At 35.8% G+C, this 19,281-nt stretch overlaps 4 protein-coding genes across 6 annotated transcripts; 3 read left to right on the forward strand and 1 right to left on the reverse strand.

The window, feature by feature from the left end:
- Window positions 1–444: 444 nt before the first annotated feature.
- On the forward strand, window positions 445–3,674 carry LOC107433741 (uncharacterized). Of its 3 annotated transcripts, XM_016029536.4 has the most exons (4): window positions 445–1,306; window positions 2,251–2,598; window positions 2,697–3,358; window positions 3,456–3,674. In XM_016029536.4, exons 1-3 carry the CDS (start codon window positions 848–850, stop codon window positions 3,315–3,317), a joined length of 1,428 nt encoding a protein of 475 aa, XP_015885022.1. In that variant the 5' UTR covers window positions 445–847; the 3' UTR covers window positions 3,318–3,358; window positions 3,456–3,674. The 3 variants fall into 3 exon arrangements, with proteins under 3 accessions (XP_015885022.1, XP_024930761.1, XP_015885023.1); XM_025074993.3 differs by having other exon boundaries at window positions 449–1,306; window positions 2,697–3,674; XM_016029537.4 differs by having other exon boundaries at window positions 455–1,279; window positions 2,697–3,674.
- Window positions 3,675–6,857: 3,183 nt separating this feature from the next.
- LOC107420561 (uncharacterized) lies at window positions 6,858–9,515 on the forward strand. Its single transcript, XM_016029550.4, has 2 exons — window positions 6,858–8,984; window positions 9,245–9,515. Exons 1-2 carry the CDS (start codon window positions 7,148–7,150, stop codon window positions 9,385–9,387), a joined length of 1,980 nt encoding a protein of 659 aa, XP_015885036.3. The 5' UTR covers window positions 6,858–7,147; the 3' UTR covers window positions 9,388–9,515.
- Window positions 9,516–12,197: 2,682 nt separating this feature from the next.
- Window positions 12,198–13,855, reverse strand: LOC107433676 (3-oxo-Delta(4,5)-steroid 5-beta-reductase). The gene is made up of 2 exons (XM_016029543.4): window positions 13,604–13,855; window positions 12,198–13,512 (listed from the first exon to the last, which is right to left on the reverse strand). Exons 1-2 carry the CDS (start codon window positions 13,640–13,642, stop codon window positions 12,379–12,381), a joined length of 1,173 nt encoding a protein of 390 aa, XP_015885029.3. The 5' UTR covers window positions 13,643–13,855; the 3' UTR covers window positions 12,198–12,378.
- Window positions 13,856–14,685: 830 nt separating this feature from the next.
- Window positions 14,686–19,114, forward strand: LOC107420569 (cytochrome b5). Its single transcript, XM_016029560.4, has 6 exons — window positions 14,686–14,933; window positions 15,053–15,097; window positions 16,658–16,690; window positions 16,823–16,983; window positions 18,437–18,487; window positions 18,597–19,114. Exons 1-6 carry the CDS (start codon window positions 14,894–14,896, stop codon window positions 18,939–18,941), a joined length of 675 nt encoding a protein of 224 aa, XP_015885046.3. The 5' UTR covers window positions 14,686–14,893; the 3' UTR covers window positions 18,942–19,114.
- The last annotated feature ends 167 nt before the right edge of the window (window positions 19,115–19,281 follow it).

A 19,281-nucleotide genomic window follows, 5' to 3' on the forward strand; every position in this document is an offset into this window, starting at 1 on the left:
TCATTGGTCCCCATAATGGACTGTTTTTTTTCATCATGCCACCACTAAAATACTATATAAAACTCTAAAGAATTCCTTGCAAAAACAAAGATTAGGTTTAATTAATTGTCGTTTGACTGAACCTCAAGTAACTTGACCGTTGCTAACGGCGCAAGACCCAGAGCCTCTGCCACTACACGTGAAAGATTTTGCCGTTCCACTTTCCGTCACCCGAAAAGAAAATAAAAATAATAATAATAATAAAAAGAAAAGAGTTTGTCGGGGTGTGGTCGTATTCTAGCAGTCCTGTAGACCCAAACCAACCAACCAACAAGCGTACCCGCTCTGGCGCTCTTCTTCCTGGGTGGCCAAACACCCCCGCCCAATTCCAAACGCAGGAAAAAAAAGGGTAATACCCGCACCACCACTACTTGACAAATTCTATTCTCTAAATTTTTAAAAATCATTTTTTTTTTTTTTTTTTTTGAAAAAAAGAGTGGAGCAGGATATTACTGCGCTACAGTGTTGTTTGTCTCGCGGCAATATATCCCATTTGTTTAATCATTGCACCATTTGCAAAGCCCATTTTCCTTCTTCTAAACGGTTTTCTTACTCTCTCTCTCTCTCTCTCTCTCTCTCAGAGTTGCTTTTCGGTAAGCATTCTCTCAGTCTCGGCTCCTTTAAGCTTATTGGTCTGAGACACACAAAAAAGGCTTTTCTCCGAATGCTGCTAGTCGTTTAGTACATTTATCCCAACCAAAGAAGCTCACAGACTCTTACCATTTGCTCCCATTTTCCTTCTTTTTTTTTTTTTTTTGAAATTTAATTTTTCCTGTGGAGAAGTAGTAGTTGAGAGGTCAAGTTGTGAATGGAAAGAAAACAGGGCTTCTTCACGGCTTTAAAAGAGGAGGTGGTGAGAGGGTTGTCGCCGGGAAGGTCGAGAGCAAAGAGCCCGGCGAGGAGTGCGTCTCCGATGTCGAGCTTACTTAGACGGAGGAAGAACCATCACGTGGCTCAACCGGAGCCGTTGATATCGAGATCCGGGAGCTTGAGGCCGCCGGAGGCATTGTCGCCGCTCAAGGAGGGTCCCGATGGGACGGACGGTGGAGATTTGAAGATGGAAGGGAGGTGGGGAAACTGGATGAAGGGCCAGCTCTGCAGAGCACCTTCCGTCTCGTGTTCCGCTTACAAGAGGTCCGATCTGAGGTTGTTGTTGGGGGTTCTGGGTGCTCCGCTCGCCCCGGTGCACGTTAGCACCACGGAACCTTTGCCTCACCTTAGCATCAAAGATACCCCAATTGTTAGTTCCTCTTTCTCTCTCACCATGGTACATCTTTGTGTCTGTTTGCGTACTTCTCTGTGTTCATACTTGATCATTTAAACTTCTTATATTATACTAATTAACTTCACTTTCTTTAACTTTCGGAATCTTAAGAAATTAATGTGCCAATTGGGCTATGAATTTAATAGCTCTGGGGATTTATTTTTATTTTTTTGCTTAATATTATTTTTTTCGCTGAATGCTCTTTTCGGTAGTTTGGATTATGAAAAACGATTGCTGTCATTAGTTTTTGTTGGTTGGTCAGTGACATTATTTTTTTAATTCGTCATTAGCTCAGGGAACAAAAACAAAAGATTGAAAGGCATCTAGTGTATTTCTTTTGTAGGATGATATTTATTTATTTATTTTTTTTAGAAGATGAAAAAATCGTAAGAAATTATTTCTTAAAATCTTAAATCGGAAAGACTTATAAGTTACTTTCACTTGACGCATGCTATTAACAATTAAGGTGTAAAAAAACAAAAAGAAAAAAATAAAGAAAAAGAAAAAGTGAAAGTGAAAGTGAAAGTTCCTTAAAGTCTTCCACCTTCACTAGCACTCGTCCGTTGACTCTGTGTTTCTACCTCATCAATTCTTCACCAAGTTCAATATCAAGAATGGGTGTGTTAATTTATACTTTGGACACACATATTGCTGCTAGAGTTGCATATGAAACATATGGTATGTAAAGCGGCTGCAGAATTGATTATGAATATTTAATGCCTATAGTATTTGCACTAGGGGAAGTTGTTGAGGAGTGTGGGTATAGTTGAGTAATTTAGAATCTATCAGTAAAGAGCTTCCACTTCCATATCATTCTTGCTTCCACTTCCATATCATTCTTGAGAGAGACATATCGATAGAGAAGTTTGGTTGGTTTTATGAAGTCTTGTTTCCATTTCAGTTAACAGGAGCGGCCTCTAAAACAACTTTTTGTGGGTACCTTGCAGGAAACATCATCTGCTCAGTACATACTTCAGCAGTACACTGCAGCATCAGGAGGGCAAAAGCTTCAGAATTCCACCCACAATGCTTATGCAATGGGAAAGGTGAGAATGATAGCTTCTGAGTTTGAGACGGCTAATAGGGTTGTAAGGAGCAAGAATTCCTCCAAAGCAGCAGAGTCTGGTGGCTTTGTCCTTTGGCAGATGCATCCAGACATGTGGTATGTGGAGCTTGCACTTGGTGGTAGCAAGGTTCATGCTGGTTGCAATGGGAAGCTTGTGTGGAGGCACACTCCCTGGCTTGGTGCACATGCTGCGAAAGGGCCTGTTAGACCTTTGCGCCGTGCCCTTCAGGTGAAACTACACCCCGCCATCAGCATTTGTTTGGTATATGATACTGTACTTTCTGGAGATGCTTGATCACTAAAATCATAACTTTATTGTGTTTGCAGGGGCTTGACCCAAGAACAACTGCTAGCATGTTTACAAGTGCAAGGTGCATTGGCGAGAAGAAGATCAATGGGGAGGACTGTTTCATCCTCAAACTTTGTGCTGATCCTCTGACATTGAAAGCTCGGAGTGAAGGGCCAGCAGAAATAATTAGGCATGTTTTGTTTGGCTACTTCAGCCAAAAAACAGGACTTCTTGTTCACTTGGAAGATTCCCATCTGACTCGCATTCAAAACAATGGAGGCGATGCTGTATACTGGGAGACCACAATTAATTCTTTCCTTGATGATTACCGACCCGTGGAGGGAATTATGATCGCTCACTCAGGACGTTCAGTGGTAACACTTTTCAGGTTTGGAGAAACTGCAATGAGTCACACGAAGACCAGGATGGAAGAAGCTTGGACAATTGAGGAAGTGGCGTTCAATGTGCCTGGCCTTTCAATGGACTGCTTCATTCCTCCTGCTGAATTAAGATTTGCATCCATGAGTGAAGCCTGTGAGCTCCCTCAGGGTCCGACTGTAAAGACCATGCCAACAGCTGCATATCGAGCTAAAGTTGCTGCACTCGAGAAATCTAATGACAGGAATGTTAATAATATCATGTGGAAGATGGATGTTTAGTGAAGAGGAGGGGTTCCTAGTTGATTTTGCATATGGCACAGGTATAGTTGTCTAGTTTTATGAACTGACAAAGTCGAAAGCAGATTGATAATGTAGGACTTGGGTTTTTACTTTTTTCTTTTTCCTTTTTGAATGCAGAATTTCTGCATTGATCAATGCCTTTTCAAATATGTATATAGATCAGTCTTTCATATTTTCTCGGGTCCCTGAATGAAAATTTATTCTCAGTGGAGAATTATGATATGGAGTCGGGGCTTGGGTCTTTTTTTGGTGGAACATTGAACTAACCGAGATTAATCAGCCTATTTACAACCCATTCATGTGAAATGAGGAATTCTAGGAGCATTTGCCTCTCAAGCTTCTTGTATATTTATGTATGCGGAGTCCTCGTGATCAGCTTATGACTCTGTAAAATACTGTTTTATGACGTAAGCAAGTCATTTGACAAAGTGCCTGAATGCCATATGCTGCAAGCTTAATTACTAGTTATGGCAATGGTGGTGTAATTGGATAAAGCAGTTTAGTAAAGTATTTATTCTAAATTCTGATGTGTATCTATCATTGTTAGTTTCTTCTCTTTATTGTTTTATTTTTTAAATTTTTTGGAAGCCATTGTTACCATGTTTCTTTTTTCTTTTTCTTTTTTTTTTTTAAATCTTGGTGAATTTTGTTACCGTGTTTCTTGGCTGCTTAATTTTGTGTAATGAAAATAGTCATAGATGTTTTATGAAACCCTTTTCCTTGCTATCAATTAATGGCTATTCGTAAGACCGTAATCTTAGCCGATAATTTTCCTACCTTTGACCATCTATAAGATGCATTCATAAGAAAGTCAAGAGTTTGGTATACTTCCTCGTTCATTGGCTCGACCTAAATGCTGAGTTGTTGCGAGGACTATAAATTGATTTTGTGCTTTGAGCTTGCCAATGTGATATTCAAATGGAGCTCTTTAAAATAATAAACACATTTCTTGAAATAGAAAGCATTTTTAATATTAAAGAATGAAATTTATCAGACAAGTTCAATGCCATTCAATAACTTTATTTTATATTCTGTTATTTTCTCTGAATAATTTTAGACTTTTTTATTTTCTCTGAATAATTTAGACTTTTTTATTTTCTCTGAATAATTTAGACTTATTTATAAAGTTAAATAAAAAGGTAGACATTGAAAACTGTGGGACATTTTTTAAAAGCGTTTTTTGGTGAACGAAAGTTGCATTTGTTAAATGAAAGTGAAAGTTGCGTTTGTTTATGAGTTAAATATAAAGTAGATTTGCCTTACTATATTTCAAGAGCATTCAGGGAAATAGTAGATTGATTTTTTAAATTATTTATTATTATTAGTTTTTTATAGATTAAGTATCCCTAAAATAAAGAAAATTGAACAAATAAGTAGTTTATTGGAGATGTCCGATGGTGACAAGTGCTGAGATGAGTGTTGAGCAATAAAGGCCGACAAATTTGGAAACTGACCAGCATTCAGGGAAAAAAAGAAATTGCGACGTCTCTTACTTTCTTTGCCCAACACCAACACTTTGGTCCAGTGGATCCGTTTTGAATCATTGATTTTTCATTCCCTATATTTATATTCCTTCATTTTTTTCCCCACTAAATGTTTTATCAAATAACAATTAGTTATGTTTTTACAGTTTGGAAGCAAAGCACAGATATTTAAGAAAGTAAAGAATTTTTTTAACCCGCGTGAGTATAATGGAAGTAGTTTCGGGTGACATGTCATATCAAAAGAAACATGGATTAACCTTTGAGGTTATTAGTACTAGAATTTAAATCCTTCTTTGACCAAACATATAAAATTTATCTTCGTTTCAAAATAAAAATTACATTTAATTTGGAACCATTTTAACTTTGAACTTTCTTTTTCTTTTTTTTTTTTGGGTTATCACCATCTTATTGATGGTCTAATAAGATAAATTTTGTTAAAGAAGTTTCTTGTAGCCCGATCCAATCAAACTTGTAATGAAGAGCGGTCCATAAGCCCTTAAAATATGGGTTTGAAAGTTGGTCCAACAAGGTGAAGCCCAGCTTTTACATATGCAAGATTTATTGCTGATTGTTTATATATAAATGCCAGAATGATTGAAGCTTGAGTTGAAATGCCTGCAACAGGCTTGAGCTTGAGGTGCGCGAAGATTTTAAAATAGCTAAAACAACACAAGGGATTCATTTCAACTTTCGAAACTGAAAAAAAAAATATATATATATATATATTCAGAAACTAAACAGTACTCTTTCTTCATTCTCTCAATCCCGCATTGTTTGGTGTGTTTTGGATTGTTTTATCGAGTCTTTACCAACATCATGAACTTAGAAAACAAAAAAAATACTTCCAGTTCCACGCCGATTGTACGAATAACCAATAAACTAAGTTACACATCCCAAAACCGATCATACATGTGTATATATATATATACATATGTATTAGGAACTCTATATACAGTACTTCTCTTAACTGTATCTATAACTAAAAATATGCCATCCACAGGTAACAGACTCTATATATATATATATATATATAAGAGTTTCTGAGCAATTTAGGGTATATGTTTCTTTAAGCAATTTTAAGTTTTTCCATCCGTATATATAGTTATGCTTAAATTATATAGAAACCGCATATTCTTGAGACATCCACCAATGTTTGAAGTACTGCTTCTCTGATCTGTATCTGGCTCCTGATTCTGCTTTAGCTAGTTATGGGGTTTATTTATTTGAAAATGCAAGTTGAGGAATGTGAAGGACCACCACAAACCCTGCTTCTGTTTTGAACAGAGAATTGGTACTAATCCATTTTGAAGTTGTGGTCCCTCCTCAGTCCTCACCTTCCCTTTTGCATTCCAATCTTTATTTATATTAGATAAAGATTAATCAAATTTTACAAAAGTGGAGAAGAATCAGAGCTAAATATGAGCTTTTAAAGAAGCTTTTGGATTTAGAGAGGTGTTAAGAGTAGCGTTTAGGGCTGTTGACAAAATAATTAATTAAGTTAACGAAAATCTATGCTCTAGACAACATCATCACAACAATATCTAGGAAACCAGGAAAATTTTGTCTTCACATGGTTTCATTTTTGCGTATAGTTTTACGGTTACCATATTTTAACGTTTTGTTGTTTTGCTTACGTGATCCTTCGTCGTATATTGCTTTTGGGCGAGAGGTAGGCAAAAGAAAATGTAAATAATAGAAAAAAACTGAAAGTCTGAAAGAAAGAAAGGGGGTAAAAAGGCCATGCTTTATTTACAAAATGCTCAAAGTTAGTCCAAAACAGATCAATTTTCAGCAAGGACCACTTTCTTTCCACTTCTAAGAAGCATCAGAAAATAAATTAATCACAAACAAGAAAATTAACATCTTTTTTTAGTGTATATGTTATTGTTATAATTATTATTATTTTGATATTATGAATAAAAATTTTAAATTTCAAAAATTATTTGAACAAACAATGATTATTATCAAAAAAAAAAAAAAAAAAAAACTAATTTGTTATATTATTCAATTATAATTTTTGGAGGGGCAAAAGTAGTGAAATTAATTATGCAACAAATTAAGTAAAATCCATTTTTAAGTACTGAGAGATGAGGACAAACCGTACGTGGAGGACCAATTCAAAATAATTTGAAAAGCTAAAATGATTTTAAATATTACATATGCGCCGGCTGCTAGCTAGGTGTCACTACAAGACTCTGCTACTCCACTTGCTTTTCCCACTCCCCTTTTCCCCCACTAAAAATTTTCCGTATGCTGTGACCTTAACCTAACCAAATCCAGAACCAGAACCAGAACCCTAACCGCAACCTTTTCTTTGGCTCATCAATGGATTCCATGAAGAAAAAGAAGAAGGAAAAGACCCCCACAGCAACTTGTAGCATCCCCAGTACTGCTAATACAATGCATAATATTTCTGATACTTGTATGGCTTCATTTTGTTTCTTCTGTACAATGAAAGAGCCTGATTCTCTTCAAAGGCGAGCTGGTATAGTAAACTGCTTTAAGCAAATACCACTCAGAGAAGACCATCAACACGTTCTTGTGCTCAGTGGTCTATGGCACATTGCCATGACTCACCCCGATGACCCGGAGTTCCCATCTCTAGGCGTTTTTGAGTGCATGGCAAGCTTAATCAACAAAGGCATCAATAACAGAGATTGGCTTCAAAGGGACCAAAACATATACATCCCTTATTACGCTGCTCATGTGATCGGTTCTTACACCATGAACAAGGTTGAGTTCGCCGAAAAAGCCGTAAAAGCAGGAGTTATTCCACCGTTGATGGAGCTTCTTAGAGGAAAGCTTTGTTGGGTGGAACAAAGGGTAGCGGTACGAGCTCTCGGTCACTTAGCTAGCTATGAAAGAACCTTTGAAGCCTTAGCTGAACACGAACAAGAGCTGGTGAGATTAGCTATGAAACTAGCTTCTACATGTCTTGATGTGGTTTATGGTAATTTTATAGGGATAAAGGATAGGAATAAGAGACCGAAATACCAAAGCAATTTGCTTACCAGAGGTGTTGGAGGATTAGAAATGGAGAACTGCAAGGCTGAAGAATGGACTAGCCAACTACAGTGCTGGTCTCTCTATTTCCTAAACTGTTTTGCCTACAAAGAGAGGTCTTTGAATCTGATTTGCAGGAAGGAATTTTTGAAAGACTTGTGTGGGATGTGGGGTGGACTAGTCAACGACACTTCACCTGCTGGTATTGGACTTTTAAGAATCTTGTGCTACAGTAAATATGGCAGAAAAAACGTTGCTGAATCAAAAGAGGTTATAGACAACCTTTGTAATCTCTCGAGATCTTCAGACGATTGGCAGTACATGGGCATCGATTGTCTGCTACTACTTCTCAAAGACCCAGATACGAGGTACAAAGTTATTGAAATTGCTGTCTTCTTTCTTGTTGATTTAGTCGAACTTAGAGACCTCGGAGATAGACCAAACTTAGGTGAAACAATCACCAAAGAACTACTTTTATATTATAAGCAAAATAAATTGAAGCATAATAAAAGTAGCAAACTCGGAAAAGTGTTGAAAGATATATGGGATTTGAAGGTAGAGAGAAGGAAAAAAGAGAGGGTATTATCTGAAGAAATACTTGAAGAGAAAAGGGTTTTGATTTGTTCGATAAAGCAACAAGCAAACCAAAAGTTCTGGTTAGGAGAAATCGAAGAAGCTATGAGGAAATACTCTGAAGCATTAAATTTGTGCCCATTGAGGTTAAGAAAAGAGAGAATGGTGCTTTACAGTAATAGAGCTCAATGTCAATTGCTGCTTAAAGATCCAGATTCAGCCATTAGCGATTCAACACGAGCTCTTTGCCTTTCGGATCCAGCAAATTCCCATTTGAGAAGCCTCTGGAGAAGATCACAGGCTTATGACATGAAAGGGTTGGCCAAAGAGAGTTTGATGGATTGCATAATGTTCATCAATGGTTGTATTAAGTCGGAGGCGAAGCGTATGAAGATTCCATATTACGCAGCGCGTATGATCAGCAAACAGATCGATGCCACGTGGCTTTTCTCGGCTGCCCGGTCAAAGATGACAAGAAGCTGTCAAGTGAAAGAAATACTGCAAGATGAATCATACGGCCGTGAGGATCAGTATGAGATGAGTACTGGCAATGACGGAATGATGAGATATATGATGGACAACAAAGGTAAATTAATTTCAACGCAAGTACTTCACTAATCATAATGCCACAGGAAAAAATCTATCACCGAATTATTTTTGAAATTCAAATTTGTTAATTCAATTTGATTTGATATAATTTTTTTTAGCCCCCTTTTTTTTTTTTTTTTTTTTCTTCGACATGGCGTGCCTGAGTTTATGTAACTTTTTTATTTCAAGAAAAAAAGAAGAAAAAGTTTATCTGACTTTTTGAAGGGTAATCTAGTGAAAGTGTAAATCACTTTTCAGGACTGTCTACCATCAAAGAAGAAGGTTTGATTGGAAAAGAAGGAAGTAGGAGAAAGCTGGAAAAAGGAAGAAGGATATCAAAGAGAGGTGTCATGGCTGCTCCGTCAATAAGTCTAATAGGGTTACCACATGTTAAAGGCTGATATACCTTGTGGGGGGGGTCTGAATATTATATGATAGCAAATGCTGATCATTAGATGTTTATTATGAACTATTTTATGAGTTAAAAACTATAAATCATTACATGCTTTATTTCCTTAATCTACTAAGGTTCACTGTCAGGGAAATCATTTTTTATTTTTCTGCAGGATGAGATCGATAGGTATTTTATTACACATATTTATATAGAAGTGAATATGCAAACAAGGAAAGGTGGACTGGACCACATTAGCATATATACATAACCAACTTTAAACTTATAATTAATCTATGCATGTCTATACAGTATACTGTAGAGTTAATGAAACTGCCCTATAATAAATTTTATAAAAGGAGATAAAAAGAAAAGATATAGAAAAAGATGATTATTTTTCAACTCCATTTGCCTTTTTGATTTTCAATCTTCTATTGAAAAGTCCTTTTTATTATTTTGCAATGAAGTTCTAGATGCATAAATTTGGTGATTGTCATCATGTATGAATAAGTTTTGTGAATCCTGATCTGTTCTAAAGTCTCTCAACGTTCTTAAGCTGAACAAATTAAAACCAAAGGTAATTATTGATCGACTAGAAAATCTTCTACAAGAAAAGAACATGGGTTATTGAACTAATGCCATTATCATCTAAATATTGGTTATGATTTTTCATACATGATCATCGATAGCCACATATAAATTTTCTAATAATTTGGAGGAGAGAGGATGCGATATTAGTCTAATTCAGTTTAAAAATATGAATTTAACAATTTGTATGGAAGAAATAATTTTAAAAAAATCTCAAACATGATGCTCTGGATGTCGTTTATATATATATATATATATATATTTATGTACATGTTTCTTTCATTTACACAAATAGGTATAGGTCCTGATATCCTATCCTAACCAATAAGACACTTAAATTATGTCCACGACTTTAAAAGTAATGCATATGATCATGCAATATACTTTTCACAATTAAGTCTTGGCAATAACTGTATTCATTGGATGACTTAACATAGAACATCATATATAGAGTTGCCACTAGGCTGATAAAAAATATATATATATATATATATTCATGGACGGAGTCAATAGTTTAAATTAAGTGCTCTAATTTATTCATTTGATTATGCACACTTTAGTACTTTACTGTTAGAATACCCTCCATGAAAAATAAGATCCAACTAACTTTTTAAAGCTTCCAGTCTCCTAAATTTTAAACAAATTGCGGTAATGGGGGCTTTGCGGTGTTAGTCTTCATCCGCATGTAAACCAGAGACAAAATTTTCCGACATCCTATTGTTTCTTTTTAAGATAGGCCCTTAGGCTAAGATCCGAGTAGACTTTTAAGGTAAACCGCCACTCACTTAAATTTTAAACAATAGGTGTATCTTCGTCCGCATATAAACCAGACAAAATTTTCCAACGTCCTATAGTTTCATTTTTAAGGTAGGCCCTAGCTATACATTTTTGACTTTTCAATCAAATAGGATTCTTCTATCTGTTTACAAGGAGTAAGATCTGTAAAACTTTTATCCACTTCAACTTTGTATAGCTTATAAACAACACTTTTTTTTTTTTTTTTTTTTTTTGGCTCTTTGGGTAAATGATGGCTTATAAACAAAATGGTTTTGTATTGAATATAGGAGTGGGTAAAATTCAATCCAACCCGTTCAATTCGGCCAATTCAATCCATTTTTAACGGTTTGGATTGGATTTTTACATCAATTGGATTGGATTGGGTTCAAAATATTATAAATTGTATGGATTGGATTGGTTATGGATTGGAAATATAAATCCAATCCAATCCAATCCAAACCAAATAAAATATTATATAACTAAAAAATTATGTTTTTTTTTTATTTTTTTCATTTTTATACATTAATTTTAGAATATTTTTTTCATTTTTATATATTAATTTTTAAATTTTTTTTTCCAATTTTATATATTGATTTTTAATATATATAGATAATTTTTTTTTTTTTTTTTTTTACATTTTCATATCCCAAATCTCAAATCAAATTGTAAGTTGTAACCCTAAACTAAATATTTACCTTTGTTGCCGCTCACCACCAGTCCATCACCATCACCATAATATATATATATTTTTTACATCCCCATCATATATATATATATATATATCTACATATATTGTATCCAATTGTTACTTATATATATATATATATAAATATTTAAATATAATTTATATTTTGATCTTTGTAGAGCTTACAGAATCAACTAAAATTAGTGAACCTGTTAACGTTGATTGACTTATGATTTACCAAAGTTTTAAGGTTAAAAAAAAAAAAAGGAATTATGCATTGATTCTTGAGTGAATGAATTTTGACGAATGTATTATTTTACATTATTTGTTCTAACAATTTTAATTTGATTTTATAGGAGTGAGATGATGGCATTAATGTTTGCTATTTAATAAGTGCATGATATGTATCATTTGCTATATTTTCTTCTTTATTTTCCATTGTAGACTATGTTGTATTATTCTAATTGTATTTTATGTTTGGATAATTATAATTTATTATTTATATTTTATATTTGAAATTTTTTTTATTTGTATTATATATTTATAAATTAGTAAGTTTCAAACCGATTAACCAATCCAAACCAAACCGATCATAAATGGTTTGGTTTGGTTTGGATTTAATGCTTTAATGGTTTGGTTTGGATTGTAAATTAGAAAAACCGATATATATGGATTGTGTTGTATTTCAGTCCAAAACCGAACCAATCCAATCCATGCCCACCCCTAATTGAATAGGTGAAAAATAGATTATTGTTGACACTTCATTATCATAGAAGAAAAACTCTGCAACTTGTCATAGCAAAAATAAAAGAAAAAGTGATGCAAATGCGTGTGTCTTCACTCTTTTTATTTTCTACAATAGCCTAAAAACAACAAAACCCACCTCCCCAAACATTTTTCCATTACCAACATCATCATTATTATCAAGAAATCAAACACGTACAATGTGCTTTAGTTAGGCACAATCTTGTAAGCTTTAAACTTGTCAACCCAAGATATGAAAGAATTCCTGGAGTTTCTAAACCCCATGAAACCATGTTCCTTGCTCTTGTTCATGCTATCCAACAGGGCTTCCTCGCCCAATATCAAGTCCGCAAACCACCAAACCCCCAGTTCCTCTAGCTTCGTAGGCTGAAGCTGGTTCTCCCTCACAATCTCTTCCCATACATTCTCTTTTCCCTTGGCCCAATCCACCAAACTCAAACTGTCACCCTCCTCAATCCCATAATTCTCAATCCCAAACTGCTCAGCCAATACCTTCCACAGATGCTTCCACTTGAAAACATCCCCATTGTTGCAGTTAAAAGCTTCGTTCCTCGCATACGGGTCAACCGCCGCCCAAATTTGCTGCTCCGCCACCAGATCCGCATCCGAAGCCACAGAGTAAGAATCCCAAGCGGCCTTTTTCCCTGGGAATTTCAATGGAACACCCTCGTGCTTGCAAACAGCGGCATACACACACAGCGTGCCGATTATGTTCATCAAGCTAAAAGGGGAAAATCCGAATATCGTGTTGGGCCTATGAACGGACCAAGTCAAATTCGGTTTGTCCTCTGTCTCTTCGTATAGCACGTCTTCCAGAGTGTAATAGAAATTCGGGCCGCTCAATCGGGGCAAATCCTCCGTGAGAGGCGGATCGTGGTGCTCCTGCTTGCCGCGGCTTTCGAACGGTCCAGTGTAATGTTTGGTCCCCGTCTGGAGGCAGATATGGCGGAGCTTCGGAGCGTTCGGAATCACCGCGCGTAGGACGTTGCGGAACATAGTGCCGTTGACCTCGCAGTTCTCTTCTTCGGTGGATCGGTTAGCCCACGTGACGTAGAAGAGGTGCGTGACGTCTGTCAGGTCGGAGAGCTTCTTATTGATGTCGTCCGCATCGGCGATATCACACTGAATGTATTCGACGGGGTGGTCGGCGTTCCAGTCGGGACGGGGACGTCTTGCCACGCCGTAAACTTTCCAGGGACCGCCAGGTGTGTCGGAGAGAGGGAGGATTTCGGCTAGGCTGTTCCCGACGATGCCCGTTACGCCGATCACCAACCCCACGCTCTGGTAGCTTATGGGTGTTTCAATTTCGTCAAACTTTTTCTGCCATTAAAATAAAATAACAGATTAAGATGTTAATCAATATCAAAAATAGAAAACGGTGATTGAGAGACATATTGGAATTCATTCTTGCCTTAGCAGCGCCAATTGCTCCGGACCACCACCAGCTCATTTTCAGTCGAAAAACAAAGAAAGTAGACGGAAAATTGAGAAAACTTCCTGAGTAGCGCTTTTAGCTTTTGATTTAAAATAGCTATTTTTCTTAAGATTGGCTTAAATAACCCATGAAGATATGTCCGGATTGTAGCTATTTGAGCTTCTCCTGAATTACGTGCGTTTTTAATTGTATTATAATTATTTATTTGATTTATTATTAAAGATCAACAGAAATATTTATTCAGATACAAAATAAGAGGTAAATCTATTTCCCCCCCAAAAAAAAAAAAAAAAAAAGATTTCTGACCTTATAGAAGAAAATGGTATATTTGGATGAAGTTTTGAAATAATTTAAAGATTCTTTTTATTGATGAATTAAATAAGGACTCGGAAATTGGAATACTGATGCAGTAACATGTTATTGAGTGAATTGCTTTCAAATTTTGCGCCAAAGGACAGCTGAAGTGCTATAACTCCAGCGGTAATACTTATAAAATTGGTCTACCTTTTGAAAATTATTAGTAAGATAAAAAGAAAAAGAGATAAATAACCCGGCACATTTTACTAAGCCAAAAATTCACTGTCACCATGAGATGATCATGGGTAGCCAATATGTCCAAGGACTCGACCAAATTTTAATCAGTAGACACATATGCGATTCCAACTCAGCCCATTTCATTTTATATGTTTAATGAAAAACACGTCCCAATCTACTTATATCCGTAAACAATTCTTTCTAATATTAAATTTCTGAGACAACTATATACCGAAAATCAAATCATTGCTCATAATGGACAAACCAATGCATCTAATCTGAGCTGGCAATTTTGGATTTATTTAATTTTTTTAATTAATTTGGAACGTCAGGCTGGAGTTGGGAGTCACCAACTAGTGGTATACACCGTGTTGTAGACATAAAAGATGGACTTACAAGAATGGGTTCGGTTCACCTTGGGGCCGGGCTTCCTACAACACAAGGCTCCTTGACTGAGGCCCATCAACTCTTAATGGGCTTTAATAAACAAAGCCAAGCAGAGCTCTGATCAAACAAAACACCCGGCAAGAAGATAGCATGAGATAAAACGCAGTAGCCAGTGGCTGTTTTCGTGAAGAAATTCCAGTTAGTAGACTTTGATTTTTGTGTTAGGAGAGATCAGATAATAGCGGTAACAAGTTGAATATTTTGATTCTGAATAGGATTTTCCACTCTGTTCATTGTAAGTTTATGTGCCAGGATTTATTGATTTATATATAAACTCGGGGCAAAATGGTGCTTACATTCTTCGATGGAGCGGGTGTCGGATTTGGTACGGATATATGTTTATCATTCTTATTTCCCACTTTGAAGCTATTAGTATATTGTGATTTTGCTAAAAAAAGGTTTTTTTTTTTTTTTTTTGTTTTTGCTTTTTTTGTTGGGGGGAAGGTTTCGGTGTTGGCTGCGGCTTTGGCGTCGGTTGGGGCTTCGGAGGTTTGTACTGTTACTCTTAATTTTCAATTTGGAAAACAATGTGAAAACACATTCAGTTCTGAGCTCTTTTTTATTGCTTTTGACGTTCAATGCATACTTAATTATACATTTTAAGTTAAAATTTTGTTTAAAATTTAGTTCCAAGCTTCCATCAATAACATCTCTGTATCTCATAATTGGTGGATTAACCCGGGATTTCTCCAAAATTGTGAGCTCGCTGAGTTTATTACGTAAAATCCAGCAATGAATTAGTGCAGCCGTAGTGGTAATCAGGAAAGGAAAGTGGAAGTGATTACTGGCGGCTTGGCTTATCGCTGTGATATGTGAGAAATATAAAAAGGCACAAAGACACTGTTTCAATGTTACTTTTTTTTATTTTTTTCCAGCAGTTTGTAAGTAATTTCACATGATGCCTGAGATCAAAAGCATTTGTTTGGAGGTTGCAAATTCATTTTGCATGCATTTGGATAGAAGAAGTATTGTACATCTATTTTTGATTAATTCACCCGTTATAAGTGCAAAATTGGTTACTACCTGTAGATCACTCTGTCCTTCATTAGTCATTAGCTTCATTACTATCAGTGAAGGAATTATTTATATTTTCTTTACTCCATTGGTCTGTTTGAATAAAGTATCCTAGTCTTCCTGTGGTCATGGATGTGTACATGGTGATGCATCTTAGTTCAAGTCCTGAATGAATGGAATTTGTTCTATATCAGTTTATGAGGATGGAACAAATTTTCTGTTGCATGTTCTGTCTTACAAACAGAATATATTGGAGAAAGGTGCATGTGAAACCTAAATAAAATCCATTTGTGATTGGAGACAGGGTGCTTGTGCCATGACTTAATTGAAAACTAAGGATGGTTCTTCTTCATGATTCAGAATTGGCATTGTGACAGTGTGAATCTCTCAGTTAAAGGAAACTTAAATCGTCTAAGTTGGGTTGTTGAGAAGTCAAAAGCAGGGTAATATATGAAAATTTAGCTGCATGGTAATTGGTGAATATGATTGCTGATAGCTCATTGAGCAACATTGATCGTGTATCTTTGTATGCCAGTTACTGGTTGGAACTTCATTTTTAAGCATTTTTTTATAAGCAGCCATTTGGTGTCTAGCTTGGGCGTATTTTTTTGCAGTTTTTAGAATTAAAATGGGTTAATTTTGATTCTCCGCCCACAAAATTAATACCCCATGGTTTTTGTTTTCCTTTTCCCTATTTAGTTGCACAAAGTATGAGCTATTCTTTACTTCTATTGCATTTCCGCGTCATTTTTGAATTTACATTATTTTTACATCATATTCACACTATTTGAACTCTTTTCCACCCCTTCTTTTGAGAACTATTTAACTGGCTTTTTCTGAACAAATGAGATCCTGTTAAGCATCAAATTGGCTATGAGACATTTGTAATTTTATTCTGGATCACTTATGAAATTTATTTATCTTGTTTTTATATGTTATTCTTTGTGGTCTGAAATAACTAATGCTTGCGAACTTCCTTTGTAATTTTGGTTCTCAACCAGCTAATTGTCAACTTATGATGTTTGTCTGTCGCAGGTACACCTTTGAGCATCTTGGGTCTTGGTGTTGGTATACAACTCTTTCTCATGTTTTCTGATGCTTCTGCTCAATCTATGCAAGAAACAAATCTTTCACTTTCTTTTGTTTCAGCCATTAGCATAAGCATTTTTTTTTAATTAATTAATTAATTAATTTTTTTAGGGGGAGGCTGTGGGGTTGGACTCGGCCTTGGGTGGGGCTTCGGCACTGCATTTGGGAGTCAGTATCGCTCATCTAGGGTCACATTCCAAGGTGTAGAGTTTGGCAGGAAAGAGCATGATGATGGTGGAAAGATGAGGGGTCTGCAAAAGAATACACAGGAAGTTCGTGCATCACAATAGTTTTCCATTTATGTTTCTCTTTCTATGATGCGGTGAATGAATACAAAGGCTCAGCCTAGCTGACGGCACTATTAGGGTCAAAAGTAACTGTGCTCAGTCAAATGTTGCACCTGCAAATTCAAACTTTGTGATTCTGAGTTATGTCAAGCTCCGATATTGTCTCATAAGGAACATATTGTCTCAAAAAGTTGCTTACCACCATGTTGCATGGCCTAAGGTTTCAGTTTTATGCCTATAGAAGATTTTTTTTTTTTTTTTTTTTCATTCACCAAAAAAAAAAAAAAAAAAAAGCATTGCCACCAGCCACCTTTCATTATTATTGTTGTTGTTGTTGTTACTAATATTGGTTTCCGATTTGATTAGTTTTCACAGATAAAAAGTAATACTTCAAAAGTGTTTTTATTTATTTATTTTTTATGAATGATCTTTTAAAAGTTTTACTTACTAATTTAGAGCATTTATTTATTTTTTATGAATGATCTTTTAAAAGTTTTACATACTAATTTAGAGAATTTTCAATGGTGAATTGTATTTTACCGTTGCTGTTTCTAAAATTTGCATTGGCATAAGCTTTTCAAGATAAATGCAAATGTCAATGTCAAATCTAGATATTACTACTACAATGACAAATGTCAAAATATAACATTATCAAATTTTAAAATTTATTTCAACCAAATTATAAAAGCCACTGTATAAGCAAAAGGTAAGAAATATGAAATCCATGACTAAATATTATTTTAATTAATTTAAAAAATAAATTTAATTCATTAAATATATAAATCCCACCATTTTTTTATTATTATTATTGTACGATTCAAATTTTGCCAATTGCATTTTTAACGGTGAATTTGGTACCCAAAATGCCGTTGAGAAACACCTCCCACGGAAGCAACAAAATAGGCAATTTGCCATTTTTTTGGCAAAGGTCCGCCACCCATGGTTCTACTGACACGACATTTCCTTGAACATTTATCAGGATTCAGAAACCAGAAAGCAATGGTTCAAAAATGAATACATGAACAATAAACAATTCCAAAATATTTAGATGCTGACAGCTTGCTTTGTTTTTTAAAGTGCTGTAATGGTGACAATCCAACAAATAAAGTCAATCATCAAAGAAGTAAACAAAAGTGTTTGTCTCACGGGGATTTCACCTACCCCAAGACCTAATAATTCTGCTACTCTACTCACACAACTCACAACGCCCAGTCAATGGAGTGTGCAGAAACTAGTTTAATTTCCGGTATAAACGTGCCTTGGGGTCCGCTCCACGAGGGTTAGGTACATCGCATGTGGTTGCAGACCACCCTCCCTTTTGCCTCTACAAATTTTAGCTTGCACACGCTCCCTCAGCACAATTTTCCTCCTCCGGATACGTAATTCCTCAGAGACCAAGCCAACCATGGCCGACCAAAGAGTTTTCACTCTCTCACAGGTGGCTCAACACAAATCCAAGAAGGATTGCTGGTTTGTCATCAACGGAAGAGTAAAAATCCTTTCTCTATTTCTCTCTCTCTCTCTCTCTCACACACACACACGATGCACATGTGCCACTCGCGTATGTGTTTCTGATAAATTCACTAAATTTTGAACAGGTATTGGATGTGACCAAATTCTTGGAGGAACACCCAGGAGGAGAAGAGGTTTTGTTGGAGTCAGCAGGGAAAGACGCCACAAAAGACTTCGAGGATATTGGCCACAGTAAAGCTGCAAAACACTTGCTTCTCAAGTACCAAGTCGGAGTTCTCCAAGGTTACAAGATCCAGGATGTTGATGACAAGGATGATGCTTCTTTCAAGGAAACCAAAAACAAAGAAATGAGCGCTTTTGTTATCAAAGATGATGCCTCCCCAAAGTTCGCTGCTTTTCTCGAGTTCTTTGTCCCTCTCCTCGTGGCCGGCTCCTACTTCGGTTACAGATGCCTAACCAATGTTTATTAGATTTTTAACAGTTTCCACTTTCTGATTGTGCACCAGTTTCTACAATGTGTCCTGTTTTTCATGCTTCATTTCAGTATTGTTACGGACCAGAATCTTTTAAGTACATTGTTTAATGTCATGTTTACAATGCAAAACTTTAATAATGTTCAATAAAGAATCCATTTTGCATCTCACCGAAATCCTTACACGGGGAATACATGTTGGCCAGAGATACACGCCGCCACTTCGGGAACTGTATTCTCCTTAAATTCATTGGTTATGAAAAGAATAAAAGCGAGATCAAATATAACATCATATCATAGTAGATACACTGTCATATGCACTTGTAGGTTGTCATAGA

The sequence above is a fragment of the Ziziphus jujuba genome, chromosome 5 (assembly GCF_031755915.1).
Source record: "Ziziphus jujuba cultivar Dongzao chromosome 5, ASM3175591v1".
NCBI lineage: Eukaryota > Viridiplantae > Streptophyta > Magnoliopsida > Rosales > Rhamnaceae > Ziziphus > Ziziphus jujuba.